At 35.7% G+C, this 15,083-nt stretch overlaps 1 protein-coding gene across 2 annotated transcripts in view; it reads left to right on the top strand.

Moving 5' to 3' along the window:
- tns2b (tensin 2b) overlaps positions 1–15,083 on the top strand; it is a 36,888-nt gene that overhangs the window by 16,147 nt on the left and 5,658 nt on the right. For both annotated transcript variants that reach the window (XM_056460181.1, XM_056460182.1), the window contains exons 12-22: positions 1,230–1,290; positions 2,807–2,882; positions 5,414–5,543; positions 5,661–5,723; positions 5,804–5,920; positions 7,537–8,814; positions 10,128–10,194; positions 10,280–11,082; positions 12,727–12,951; positions 13,299–13,376; positions 13,459–13,536. In XM_056460181.1, the coding sequence (XP_056316156.1) occupies positions 1,230–1,290; positions 2,807–2,882; positions 5,414–5,543; positions 5,661–5,723; positions 5,804–5,920; positions 7,537–8,814; positions 10,128–10,194; positions 10,280–11,082; positions 12,727–12,951; positions 13,299–13,376; positions 13,459–13,536 (2,976 nt within the window). The remainder of the gene's footprint in view (positions 1–1,229; positions 1,291–2,806; positions 2,883–5,413; positions 5,544–5,660; positions 5,724–5,803; positions 5,921–7,536; positions 8,815–10,127; positions 10,195–10,279; positions 11,083–12,726; positions 12,952–13,298; positions 13,377–13,458; positions 13,537–15,083) is intronic.

The following is a 15,083-nucleotide window of genomic DNA, read 5'->3' as shown; positions in this document are numbered from 1 at the left end:
AACTCACTTGTTCAATCACGACCAGGTCTAAGTTATCAATTTCTGCTCTGAAGACAAGAGATCGGTATTGAAATCGTTTACTCTCCTTCATGCTGTTTCCAAACTATTTCATTTAGTTAATCGGTAACATTGTAAAATCAAAACATTACAGTGTGCAAAATGCGCTAGATTTAGTTAACATGACTAATTTTCATCATTAGCCTCGACAGGTTTATGTTAAGCACTGAAAGAAAATAAAAATTGAATGTGAATACACAAAAAGAAATAGTAAATATAAACTAAGAATATTAAAACAGAAAATTAGAGACTGATGGCGGCACCGTGGCTCAGTGTTTAGCACTGTCGCCTCACAGCAAGAAGGTTCGAGTCTATAGGTGAATTGGATAAACAAAATTGGCCATAGTGTATGAGTGTGTGTGTGAATGAATGTATATGGATGTTTCCCAATACTAAATTGTGGCTGGAAGAGCATCTGCTGCGTAAAACATATGCCAGAATAATTGGTGGTTCATTCTGCTGTGGTGACCACTGATAAATAAGGGACCAAGCCGAAGGAAAATGAATGAATGAATGAATTAGAGACTACCATACAATATCACAATTTTGATAGGTCAATATCCAATAACGCTGAATTTCTTTCTTCTCTGTAATACAAAATAAGTTATTTTGAAGAATGTTCAAGAATCAAAGCAAAAGTATAAAACGCTGTTATTTTCAGACCAAAATTTGATGTATTTGATGTATTTTGATTAAAAATGACATCTGCCCCTACTCATTTATTCATTCAGCTTAGTCCCTTTAATCATCAGGGGTCACCACAGTAGAATTAACTGCCAACTTATCCAGCATATGCTTCACACAGTGGATGCCCTTCCAGCTGCAACCCAGTACTGGGAAACATCCATACACACCCATTCAGAATTGCCAACTGACCCAGCTGAAACTCAAACCAGCTACCTCCTTGCTGTGAGGCGAAAGTGCTAACCACTGAGCCACCGTGTCGCCCCTGCCCCTACTCATTGTAATATTAAAAAATGTAAACAAAAAACCACTGATGCATTCTTCAAAATATCCTATTTGTATTTCATAGTAAAAACAAAAAAAATACAGAAATGGAACAACATAATAATGACATGACTTGCATTTTTGATTCATTCATTTCTCAAAACTGAGCTGAATCACCATGTACCGTCACTGTATTTTCTCATGTCTTCCATTGGATTTTGCAGGTTATGCTCCCTTTCTGAAGATCTATCAGTCGCTGCAGCTGGTGTATTCTTCAGGCAAATAGTAAGTGGGTTTCATTACGGTTTAAGATGTTTTTCAGAGTTGCTGGTCACTGCGAATGAGCTCATATATTGACCTGTGGGGCTTAACCTTGCCGAAATAAAAATCTTAATTAAACAACTTGCTGGTTGAAGCTGCTCTAAGCTTTTTTTCTTGGCTTATGATAATATCAATGTCTAGCCAAATCATGTCAAGCTGTGTCTAGCCAAATCATGTCAAGCTGGTATTATGCTGGTTTAGCTATAAAACAAGCTGGTCTCCTTACCTGAGCAGCTGAAAAGTGGCCTTAAATGGCTAGTTTTAATTCACCCCAAAAAATGTATTTCATTAACCTGTTCCAGTGCAGTAAACACTTTCTTTGAAAATTTGATAAGAGGAAAGAAAATATGATGTCCTGGTTAGAGTGAACTGTATAACCTTGCCCAAATTGTAGACCATCAAAAATGTATTTTATGAAAAAAAACTTTAAGGCATAGTTTACTCAAAGCTGACAATCCTGTTACCATTTACTCATCTACTCATGTTTCAAACCTTCATATGTTTCTTTATTCTGTTAAACACAAAAGAAGATTTTTTTTTGTCAAGTAAGTTTTATTTGGTCATTGAATAGACTTATAATAATCACAAATTCCAGGATTCATTTTCTGATATACATAAACTTACACAAAAAACCCAAAACAAAACAAAAACACCTCAACCCCAGCCTGTAAGTATACAGTACAGTGATAATCTAAACAACCTTTTACTTACAATACATTGCTTTGGGGGAAAGAATCTCCCATAAAATGACAGAAGAAAGGGCCCCAAATACTCTGAAATTGTCCAATGTTGCCTTTTAAAAGATATCTGGTTCGTTCCAAGTGCATAGTAGATATCAGTTCCTCAAGCCATAGTTTAGCAGTTGGAGGATTAACGTTTTTCCAGTGCAATAATAACAGCTTTTCAAACAACATGTAAGGAATTTCTGTTGTGCACTGCTCAATGAATTTGTATAATCAGAATGTCCTAATATAATAAGCACCAGGTCAAAAGAAGATATTTTGAAGAAAGCTGCAAACCTGTAACCATTCATTTATATGACCATAGTATTGGCTGGTTTTCAGCTTTCTTCAAAAAATATTATTTGATGTTCATCAGAATAAAGAAACTGATAAAAAAGTATGGAAACAGTTATGGGTGAGTAAATATTGAGCAACTTTTGATGTTTGGGTGAACTATACTTTTAATGTTGATCAATATTTACTGCCGTTTTATAGATAAGTGAGGGCATTTATAAAGAATCCTCCTTTTTGTGGTATGACAAAAGAAGGCTATACAGCATTAGAACAACATGATTGAGTAAATTATGATTCCGTTTTAATTTCAGAAGTTGCTTTTCTCCAGGAAACCTAGACAATTTTAGTTTGCAACTGACTCACACTGTGTCCAAGTCTTGTCCTTGTTATGCCATCTCCTCTCCGGACTGACCTATAAAAAAATGTCATCTTTTGCCATTGAATTCTTGTTGTTTGTGTTACAGTGATATTCAGGGCCCTAACAGTAAGACGCTGTGTGTAAATATTGAACCAGCTCTGCTGTTGAAGGGAGACATCCTGGTGAGAACACTCATGCATTTCACATGAACACATTCTTGAGTTGTCATATTAGATAATCCTCACCTGAATATTTTAAAATGTATATCTAAAGGCACGATCACATTATTGAATGAATGATAAGATAACAGATGCAGATAACATTGCTTACGATTATAGTTGATCAAAAATGATTGAACTTCATATGAGGAGATTGTAGCTATTCATTTCCCAAGTGACTCAAAATTCTGTTGTCATTTTCTCACCCTCATGTCATTCCAAACCTGTGAGACTTTGGTTAACCATAGAAAAGATGTTTTCCACTTAACTCAAACATTTTAATATGCATATATCCCAATGTACATCGTTATGCACTATTCCCTGCTACTTTGTTTGTTTGTTATCTAAACATAGTATGTTTACGTAGTAACGTAGTAAGCATAGTATGCACCCAAGAAATTAATGTTCCGTCATCATTTACTCAACCTCCACTTGTTTCAAATCTGTTTAATTGTCTTCTGTTGAACACAAATGAAGATATTTTGAAGAATGTTTGGAAACAAACAACTATTGACATATATAGGATTTTTTGTTTCTACTATGGGAGTCAGTGGCTCCTTTTTTCCCCAACACTCTTCAGAATATCTTGTCTTCAACAGAAGAAAGAAATTCCTAGAGAGTTTAGAGAGTAAATAAGGAGGATTTTAAAACTATCCGTTTAAAAAGATATACTTTTTATTTTGAATGATTAAATTGATGTTAAATTTTGGAACACAACTAATCTCCTGTGATTTGATTTATGATTTGTTTGAATAAGAATATCATAAACATCAACCCACAACACTCAAGAAAATGCATTCAATCTAGACTGTTATTGTTCCTTAAAGGGATAGTTCACCCAAAAATATAAATTACCTTATCAATTACTTGCCCTTCACTTGGTCAAAACCGGTTTGAGTTTTTCTACTGTTGAGCACAAAAAAGAAATTAAGATGCTTATTTTGGTTAATTTTCCGCTCGTTAACGGAATATTAACCATTAACTGGTCAGATTAATATTAAATTATTATTAAATTTTAAAAAATTATGAATTGATGCGTCTATTTTGCATCTGACACATTAAATATTGCATTTTAAAATGATTTATTTTAACCTGCGAACAACAGCATACAGAACATATTAACAACAGAACATCTTCACACATCTGCAGTGTTATAAATAAATGATCAAATAAATAGTCCTGCCCTAGATATTTTTCCTTTAAATTACAAATGTAGATTACGAAACGGCATAGGCTGTTTTTCTGTCATGTTTTTTTTCCTCTGTCAAATAGTAATGGCAGGCTACCTGAAATCGATCGCTCCACAGAAAATGTGCATTTAACAAACCTCTGTCAACATTTTTAATAGAAGTAATTCGTTTAAAGATTATGTCTTGAGCATCTGATTTTACCTAAGAGCTTGTGTGCTTTTATAGGCTACTATAGCATATAACAATTTTGTTGTTTACATATATTATTGCATTAATTTGCATATGTGTTTTATAAGCTATAAAATGAAAGCCTCAGTTTGGTTATCATTATGAAAAAATCAAGAAAACCTTTAGATTTGTTTGATTAGTAGATCATGTAGGCTATTTAAAATGGATATTTTATAAAAACTATTAATAGCTGTAGTTTTCCAAGTGGAAAAAGTTTGGTTTGTTGGTTGTACACTAAATCATCACAACTATAGCCTATTTGTTGTGTTTATGAGCGGTGCCGGAGTGCACGCTGATGGAGAGAAAACCCACATGCTCCAAAGAAGCGCACGTTTCAGAAAGTTTTATTTGTGGCTTCTTTCTCCAATTCTGCAAATAAACAGAGGATCCAGGACAGAGGCAATCAGCATCAGCGCTGGTTTCATCAACTCATCTTTGTCAAACTGTGACCAGCTATATCCTTCTTTCATTTTTTGCTTCTTTTGCAAAATTTGTCTGTAGGCACATGTGGTTGCAGTTGTTGCCATCTCGCGAGTTAACAAATATGTGTTGCACATTTGTGCAGCCAAAAAAATATATATATTTATATTTATATATATATAATTTAACTCATAACATTAATCGGTTAAAAATGCACCACTTCGGTTAACGGTGAATTGGTTATTATCAACATCCCTATTTGGTTACTGGAACCCATTAATATCCATAGCAGAGAAGAAAAATATATTATGGAAGTCAATGGGTGCCAGGCACCTGTATTCTTCAAAATATCTTCTTTTGTGTTCAACAGAGGAAAGTAACTGAAATATGTTTTAAACAAGTGAAGGGAGAGAGTATATGATGACAGAATAAAATTTTTGGGGGGTGAACTGTCCCTTTAAATGCTTTAAATCCCTTTTAAATGAAATGACATGAATGAAATTGTACAAAATTAAATCAATCCATCAGAATAAAAAAGAGATCACTTGAAATACAAGATGTAAACAGGAATGCGTGTCCTTCATCTACTTGTGGTTCATATCACAATACCTAAATTCTAAACAGGTCCTAAATAAATAAATAAATGTTTTTGTTCAGGTGAAGTGTTACCACCGCCTCTCAGATGTGTGCAAAAGAGAATGTGTGTTCAGAGTCCAGTTTCACACCTGTAGTGTTCATGGATCTCAGCTAGCGTTTGGCAAAGAAGAGCTGGACCATGCTTGCGCAGGTAAACACGTACAGGCACGGTTTGTTTGTTTAACCTCCCACTCCATTGCCTCAGCCTGTTAAAAGCAGAGAAATAAAGTGTGTTTTCTGTACACTGATTTTCGGGGTTTGTGTGCAGATGATCGGTTTCCTTCAGATGCCACAGTGGAGTTGCTGTTTTCGTCTGGCCCTCAAAGGAGAGGTAGACATTTACCAACTGCACTCTTTCACTGTCACTGCATAGATCGACTGTGTTTTAATGTTGTGTTTGTGTGTTCTGAGGTGGAGATGTGCCAGGGAATGAGCCAGGAGTATCTGCGAATTATGGCAGCACAGATCCTGTTGTCCGCTGGGACTCATATGAGAACTTCAACCTTCACCATGAGGACAGTGTTGAGGGTGTGTGTGTGAACTCTTTTAAATTTGAAATTACTTGAGCTACAAACAAACTACATTTTAAAAGATTTTTTGACATTACAAATTAAATCATAAATCTGTCATTCATACCTGTCAACCCTCTCCTTTTCTCGGGATTTACTTGTATTTTGCAATTCTATCCTGCTATCATCTCGTAAAGGTATTTCTCCCGTATTTTTAATCTTTCTATGAAGGGTGGAAATAAACATCAATGAGCCGATCCTTCCTATACGCAACCCATACAGCCGAACCACCAGTGGACACCCCTTGCTCCAAAATGTGAACCTGTTCTGCGCTTTCATTTAATTTAGGCATGAAAAAACACTTTGAAATGATTATAAAAGCGATGGGATTGCCTTCCTTTCCATTACAGGCACCGTTGCCCCTTCTAATCAATCCTCAAAACAGTCAGTTTGTGTAGTTTATGTAGTGGTGTTCATGCGCTCCATACTGATAAATAGAAGCTGTTTCCCAAACGGATTCTGTACACGCGATTTAAAGCGGAGCGAAAGTGGAAACTCTGGGTTTTAGGAGCATGTTTGAACAGACAAATACACATAATAATAATAATAATAATAATAATAATAATATTTAAACATGTCAATCTTAGTGGGTTTTCTTTTAAATATGAGAAATTTTGTCTTAAATGAGCATTAAAAACTTAGGAAAGATGGAATACTTTCATTATAGATGTGTGCATTTTTAAAGTGACACCTCTGTTATTTAAAGGAATCAAACGAGAAATCTAAATGAGAGAATCATTCGCTGCTCTTTAATTAGAACGTTTAAGTTATACCCTTGTTTTCACACCCCAATGTTGACAGGCATGGTCATTTAAAGCTTGGGGTCATCATGTACTCGTTTTAGGTTTGTCTTATGCTAATGGAGACTACAAAAATATAGTAAATATGAGTATATTTTTAAAAATGAGTATAATATAAAAATATATTGTCTGATATTTACTGTGTTCTTTATCTTAACTCTTCAACTGTTTTCTGCTTGATATATTAAATATGTTATTTATTTTTGTGGTGGAAGAGAATTTTTTTTTTAATGGCTAATTTTGTTCAATATAATGTATAGTTAATAGAAAAATGTCATTTAATTTCTTAATTTCTCTTACATTTAAATATATTGACATTAAAGATATTGGTAAGAATAATGTTTTTATAAATTCTTAACTTTCAGATGATGATATTTGAGTCTGTAGTTTGAGCATAACAGCATAGTTAGAATAAACTAAAATCATTCATTCATTCATTCATTCATTTTCTTTTGGCTTAGTCCTTTTATTCATAAGGGAATGAGGAATGAACTGCCATAAACTAAAATAATAATAAAGAAATTAACAAAAATGTAAATAATATATAATAAAACTACTTGCTGTGTAGTCAAAAACATGCTGTCAAACAACAAACCAGTATAGTGTTACTTTCTTTTTCAAATAGAAGCATGTTAGAAGCTTTTTTCTTTTTTAAAAAATCATGTACTGACTGAATAAATTCACATTCTAGAAAACAAATACATGTGTATTACATTTTTCACACAGTCTAAACGAATGTGTCTGTCGATAATACGTCTTTCCCTGTGATCTGCAGATATCAGTCACACACGTGGGCCTTTAGACGGCAGCTTGTATGCTCAAGTGAAAAAGCGCCGAGCACAGGGCTCCAGTCCCAGCAGATGCCCGACCTCCATCAAACCCTCCACACACTCACCCACTCATTCCTCCTCTACTTCTCCAATCCATCTCTCCATCCAGCCTCTCTCGCTCAGCAAAGACACAAGTCGCTCCTCCGCACCCCCTGTATCCCTCACTCCACTTCCCAGAGAAAAAAGAGAGAAAGATGAAGACAGGGAAAGACACAGAGAAACTGCGATACTTGATGATGGCGAATGCTCTCCGCTCAGACCTGATCGGCCTGTTCAGTCTTGCTATAGTCACCCGTTTTCGCACACCCATTCATACTGTGGCCCAGATTTGACCAGCCCACATGCGATTGCAGTTCAACCCAAACATCGCACGCTTCCCTGCAACCGCACCACCCCATTGTCAGTCCGGGATCTTTGTGTATCCCAGCCAGATCTTTTATGGGAAAGAGGGCGCTGTTTGCACCATCCCTGCCCAGAAACCATCAGGCACCTCTATTCGTATCCTCCTCAAGAAACACACACTCATTCGCCAATCCCACAGACTTCCCATTCCCACACACTTCCTCCACAAACACGTGCGTATTTCTCTGGGGAGGCGTGTCCTTTGTTTCATTGCCCCGCCCTTCCTCAGGGCCACGCCCACATCCCTCCTTCTCTGTCCCCTAATCAATCACTACTCAACAGTCCTTACCGAGAATTACGATACAGCACGACTTCACCAACTTCATGCTCTTGTAGGGATTGTTTGCGATTACGAGAGGACGTCGCCCTTCATTCTTTACGAGGAAGGGAATTAGAAACCCTTCCTTGGTCTAGAGAGGCGGAGTTTGGGATCCGAAGGGAGGGGCCTGTGCATTGGAGGGATGGGAGGGCGGAGTCTCATTGGGATGGAGTTCAAGAAGCCGAATACTGGCGTCGCAAAATAGCCATGTCGCCAGTGATGCTATCATATGGTCACTGTCAAGCTGTCCCAAAAGAGCAAGCAGTATATGTCACAGACCCCCAACCTGAACATGGACTCAGTCCATTTCCCAGCCCCCAAAGCAGCGGCTACCACAGCCCTCATCCACCCTGTCCCTGCTCTCCACAGCCGTTTAGAGACAGTCCAGGTTACGCCTCCATCAGTCATTCCCCAAACTCTTCCCCTACTGCTCTCACACCATCTCCAAAACGAGCCAATCACAGTAGAGTCTCGGCTGAGGAGAACCAGCATGGCCTTAATGGTAATCACACTGTCACAGTTTGTAGTCATTAAATGATGTCAAACAATGCATTGCTAAAACATTTTGTTTAGTTAAATGTACAGTATGTGGAAATGTATGTGTATAAATGATGTGGCATCTCAAGTGCCAGACTATCCAGTGCCTGTTTTGTTTAGCACTTTAATTAAGGTTGCATAAAATGGTGTAAATATAACAACTACAAAATATTTTTATTTCAAATTAATGCTGTTTTTTTCTATTCATTACAGAATCCTAAAAAACAATTTTGGTTTCCACTAAGATATAAAGATGAACAATTTTTGGAGCACAGGTTTTGAAATTGATAATACAATTATATTATTTAGCGAATTACAGTGAGTACGTTTACATGGACACCAATAATCTGATTTTAATACGATTAAGACAATATTCTGATTAAGAGTCGATCATGGAAACAGCAATTTTTGATTAGTTTAATCTGATTAAGGTTATAATCGAACTAAACAGAAATTGTATTAAGTCATGTGTAGTATGCTGATTTTAGTCGCAATATTAAGTGCAGTACAGACATGTAAATGCCCTAATCAAACTATTACCGTCGTGTAGGATTTTCGCCGCATTTTGCGACATGATACTCTATACAAACAGCTGTTTGACACTACACTCTGCACCTACCGGGTCAGTGAAGGACCACAGACCCCTGCAATGTGAAACGCAGATGTTTTTTCCCATATGCAGCTCGCAGTATCAAATTCAATTAAAACTAGACTCTTCTAGCAGTTCATACTTGCATCCCAGATGTAAAATGGGATCATGAAAGGAACATTCAAATAGCAACTCATGTAAACACCTTAATCATATTTTTGTCTTATTCAGATTAAGGCAAATAATTCCATTACTATTGTCCATGTAAACGTAGTCATTGATTCCTGAAGAATCATGTGGCACAGAGGATTGACATAATGGCTGCTGAACATCATCACAGAAAAATGCTTTGCCATGCAGGAATAAATGAGCCGTTTTACATTTAAATACATTTTTAAAAATCTATTTCGAATTGCAATATTATTACACAATATTACAGTTTTTATTGTACCTTGCTGAACATAAGAGACTTTTTACAAAGCCATAAAAATCTCATCTCAACCCCAAACCTTTAAAAAATAGTGTATATTTAAATGAATAATTCATCACCCTCAGTTCATCCAAACCAGATATTTTGCCATGAAATTAACATTGAAATGACCGTTAACTTTCATTTTTTGGTTAACTGCCACTTTCAACTTTTGAACTTTTTTTAATCTCTTCTTTATTATATTTCATGTATTTTGTAGAGGGATGCATTAAGATTTTATCGGATGATAGGAGTCCTGCAACCTTTTCTCCACCTACCCAGAACAGGTAAATTCTCCTAAATTCATGTCAACCCCAGCATTTATCAAATGTGATGCACGATCAACTCAAATTCCTCTGTGTATTCTAACAGTGGCCCAGTGGAAGCAGGTGAAATTGTGCAAATCAAATTCCCAGAAGACGTGAAACTCCCCATATCTCTCATTACCAATATCTCCGCTGCCAGTGGAGCAGAAGATAAAACAACCATCACTGATTGTACATCTAACAGTCTCTTAATTAATAACCAACCATCGTCAAAGAAGATGGAGTCAGTGCAGGTCCAAACGCTCAATCCCAGACCTCTCAGTGTCCCAGAATTGGAGCAGGATAAAGGAGACCGTCCTGGCTCATGCCACACCTCAACTACAACCTCAACAAGTCCTCAACCTCCTCTTTCCTCCTCAGAAAGAAGCTCTGTGTCAGAATTTTCATCATTTAACATAAATAGTGAAAGACAAAGCATGACACCCTTGACTGACTGCAATGAGGAAAGCAGCAGTGACCCTGATGGCTTCATCACACCCTCATTCCCTATAGCGTCACACAGCTATCCTCTTCTGACGGTGCCTCATGTCCCCTACACAGGCTACACTGAGATCACTATCCCGACCAATTTAGCCCAACCTCCTCTTCCAGAAAAACAGCGCTCATCGCCTCTACACAACACATCTGAGTACACTCCCACTTCCTCAATTAAATCAGCTGGAAAACCTTCGGTTTCATCTGCACAGGTCCATGTATCTTTCTCCACCACCACAAATGAAGTGCCTCCCAAATCTACATGCAGAATACCTCCCTCTAGTGGTGTGGAGGAGCCCGAGAGCCGCCTCAGCTCCAAGTTTGTCCAGGACAGCTCCAAATACTGGTACAAACCTGGCATCTCCCGGGACCAGGGTGAGAACATCTGTTGTTTATATTTATGCATTTGGAATATGTTGTTCTCTGCCTTTTTGATGGCTTGACTTTGGCATTGCTAGCATTATACTATTGTAGATTTATAGTTGAAGTCAGAATTATTAATCCTCCTGTTAAATTTGAATTCTTTAAAAATTTTCCCCATTTTCTGTTTAATGGAGGGATTTTTTTTGTCAACCCGTTTCTAAACATAATAGTTTAATTAACTCATTTGTAATAGCTGATTTATTTGATCTCTGCCATTATGACAGTATATAATATTTTACTAGATATTTTAAGATACTAGTATTCAGCTTAAAGTACAATTTAAAGACTTAACTAGGTTAATTAGGCAAGTTAAAGTAATTAGGCAAATCATTGTATAACAATGGTTTGCTCTGTAGCCAATATAAAAAAATTGCTTAAAGGGGCTAATAATTTTGACCTTAAAATGGTTTTAAAAAAATAAAAAATTTAACTTATTTAAAACTTCTTTTATTCTAGCCAAAATAAAACAAAAAAGACTTTCTTAAGAAGAAAATTATTTTAGGAAATTCCTTGCTCTGGTAAGCATTATTTGGGAAATATTTGAAAAAGAAAACAAATTCCCAGGAGGACGAATCATTTTGTAATCAACTGTATGTGTTAGGGGTGGATGGTGTGGCTTAAACTATCATGATAAAATTTGTCTTATCAGTGGATATTGATAATTATTACGAAGCATTTCAAATCTTCATTTCTTTTACATTTCAAAGGCAGATTTTAAAGTTAAATATCCCAGTATGCTTTATGTTTGCTGGTAAAGTTGATATTAATGTAAGCAACTTTATTTACAGAGCTGTGTAATATAATTATTATAATCCAGTGAGGGTATACACAAGCTCGGAACAGAAATTTGCTGTAGGACATATTGCTTTTTGTGAATGTTATGTGATTGTACTATATACACAGCTTTAAAGCCAAAATGCAATCCAAATTTTGAATGTTTATATTGTTAGGTTTAAAGTGAACAATTAATATTTGCAATTCACAGGGTAAAAAAAGTTTTAGTAATTTTTAATAAAAATCTATCCATCTGCTTCCATTCTGGAACAGTGTTCATTATCTGATGAAGTCACTTTGACAGCGGAGGTAAAAATGTTTAGCCACGCCAATCCAACCATTAGTTTGCTGCAAGTGAAAGTGGGAGCAGGAGCTCAAAAAGAAAATGCCACCTACTACTTAATATTCCATTACAGTTATCAGTCATAATAACATCATGTTTGTATTTTGGTAAAATAACCAACATGATTTATCGATAATAAATGCAAGTATTAAACATACAGATGTTTAACTATATCATTTATTTTTAAATGGATATTCAAATTTTTCTTTTGTAATATGTTAGTAATTTTTGTTTTAGTGGATGATAAACCAAAAGAACGACACTTAAGGACAGCTATTCCCTAACATTTTTAGCATAGCAAAAACTATAAATAAATAATGATAATGCATTGCAACCTTTACCCTTTCATTATGTTGGTGATATTTGCATGCAACAATATAAAAATTAAAGATCTAATTGTTGTAAATGAGTCTTCAGTTTGTGATGTAAATGCAGACCTGTTGGTAACTGAAGTATGAAATCTCTCTTTCCTCATTTAGCGATTGCAGTATTGAAGGATAAGGAGGCAGGCTGCTTCCTCATCAGGGATAGTAATTCATTCCAGGGCGCGTATGGATTGGCACTGAAAGTGAGCACAGCTCCAGCCCACACCAATTCCCACACAGAGCCGGGCAGCGCACAGGAACAGCTGGTCAGACACTTCCTGATCGAGAGCGGCGCTAAAGGAGTCAAGATCAAGGGCTGCCAAAATGAAACATATTTCGGTGAGATCAACAACATTATACCTGGTTTATCCACCCTTTTTCTGCATGCAACTTTCTGGTTTAAGGATCTTCCATTCTAAACAATGAAACTAGAGTAGTATTCAAAATACTTTAATAATATTGCTACAAAAAGAGTTGTTTTGAGTTGTTGGGGTAATTTGCGAGCTGCTAAAAGTAATTAGTTATTTTTTAATAAGTTTTTTTGATGAACCGTGGAGAAAAATGCTATCTTGTTGTATTTATTTATTAATATCTTTAGATCAAACAAAAAGTGTAGATGTGTGTTTTTTCTAATGCTGTGTGTATAAAGTGGCGCCCCCTGTTGACTATTGTCTGTTTTCTCCTAGGCTCTCTGTCTGCTTTGGTGTATCAACACTCCATTACTCCTGTGTCTCTTCCTTGTGTCCTGCGTATTCCAGATCGAGGTCATACAGACACTTAAACACACGGCGGTGCTTCTACGTTTGTTCATAGTAAGATAACTGTCTGACTGCGTTTGTGTTTCAGATCTTGTTGGTGAATTGCAGGAGTTGCAAAGTGGAACAAATACCAGCACAGCAGCAGACCTGTTGAAACAGGGGGCAGGTGATTGCTTTATTTTTCATGTTATAGAATTAAAAAGCAATTTGTATTCTTTGGTTTTCATTTTAATATTTAATTAAATTTATTTAATGATTTGATTGTGTTCGTTTTTTTAAGTTCGTATTTTAAGTTAGTTTTTTGAGTTAGTAACTTTATTTTGTTGTATTATTTAATTTAATATTTTTTATTTTATATTTAAGTGTAATTTTTATTACTTTTAATAATATCATTTTTGTATTTGTATATATTGTTTTATGATTAAAGGTGCAGTAGGTGATTTTTTTCAGACACATTTTTTTGTTGTGCTGGTTGAAAGTCTCTTTCCAATAGTATTGATTAAAGTAAATGATCTAAATGTATTTTTATATTCTGGGTGAGGCATAAGACTAAAAAATGTTCATACAATTAAATATTGTCAGGCAGACAATTCCCACAATTCTGAAAGGTAGCCCAAACTGTCTGTCAACAAATGCAGATTTGTACAGCTGCGCATCTGTTCATGCAGATCCGCCATTTGTGCGTGCACGTGCGTCACGTTCACGACACGTGCACATGAGAGAGATGAGAGCAGTAAAAACAAATGCTGAATCAAAACTTTTTTAAATCTTAAGTCAATATTGGAGTTACTTTCGCACACTGAATGAAGGATGAAGTATTTCTTTTAGACGGGTAATGTTATGTTTAAAACTCTTTTAGTCACGCAAAGCTTATGTAGATTGTGTTGTGTTAGGAATGGGTTATATGAACTGAAATGTTGTTCAGCAACTGAAGTCTTTTGTTGAAAGATTGATTATTGACTATTTTCAATATCATGAGGGCCCTTTTACAGCATCGATAATGTAGATTATTTCGTTTAACAACAACAGATCAGTAAATAGCGCTCTTCCGCCTAGCCTGATATACTGAGGTGAACTTGCTTTTACATTCACATTGGTTCATTTTTGAACAATGACAACCTGTAATGCACTCCCTATATTGTTTACCATGCTACTCTTAATATTCGGTCTGAAATAGCTTGTAAGTATGGCTTAGTAATAAGTGTAATACCTGCACCTTGCCGGCTAAGCACTAAGCGTACAGTAGTCGCTTTAAGACGAAGCGCACAAGAGAGTGAGACCAGCGATGCTTGCATGCATGAAATATTGCACATTATGACAAGTTTTGCTTGCTACACAACTGAAAATGATCTAGATATAACACAGTTTTTCATTCAGAATTGTAGTATTATAAAGTGCTACAAAGTTTTCTAACTGGCGAATGACATGATCTAGTGGATTGTCTACTGTCATCTTTAAGGTGTGCGTTTGTGTTTCAGGAAGTTAGAGGAGGGACTGTTGCAGAGATTTTATGCATTATGCATTGTGGTAGATCACCTATTGCATCTTTAAATGGTTTCGTGATTTATCATTTTTAGATTTTTATTTCATTATTGTTTTTTTATTTATTAATTTTACACTTTGTTTTATTTTAATTTCAGTTTCTTTATAAATAACTAAGTTTACATTGTTTTATTTACATTTTTATTTATTTATTTTTTAGTTGGGGATAGC

Source organism: Danio aesculapii, chromosome 6 (genome assembly GCF_903798145.1).
Source record: "Danio aesculapii chromosome 6, fDanAes4.1, whole genome shotgun sequence".
In the NCBI taxonomy this organism is placed as follows: domain Eukaryota; kingdom Metazoa; phylum Chordata; class Actinopteri; order Cypriniformes; family Danionidae; genus Danio; species Danio aesculapii.
Note: the sequence above shows the minus strand (reverse complement) of the source record. Positions and strands in the feature narration are given on the sequence as shown.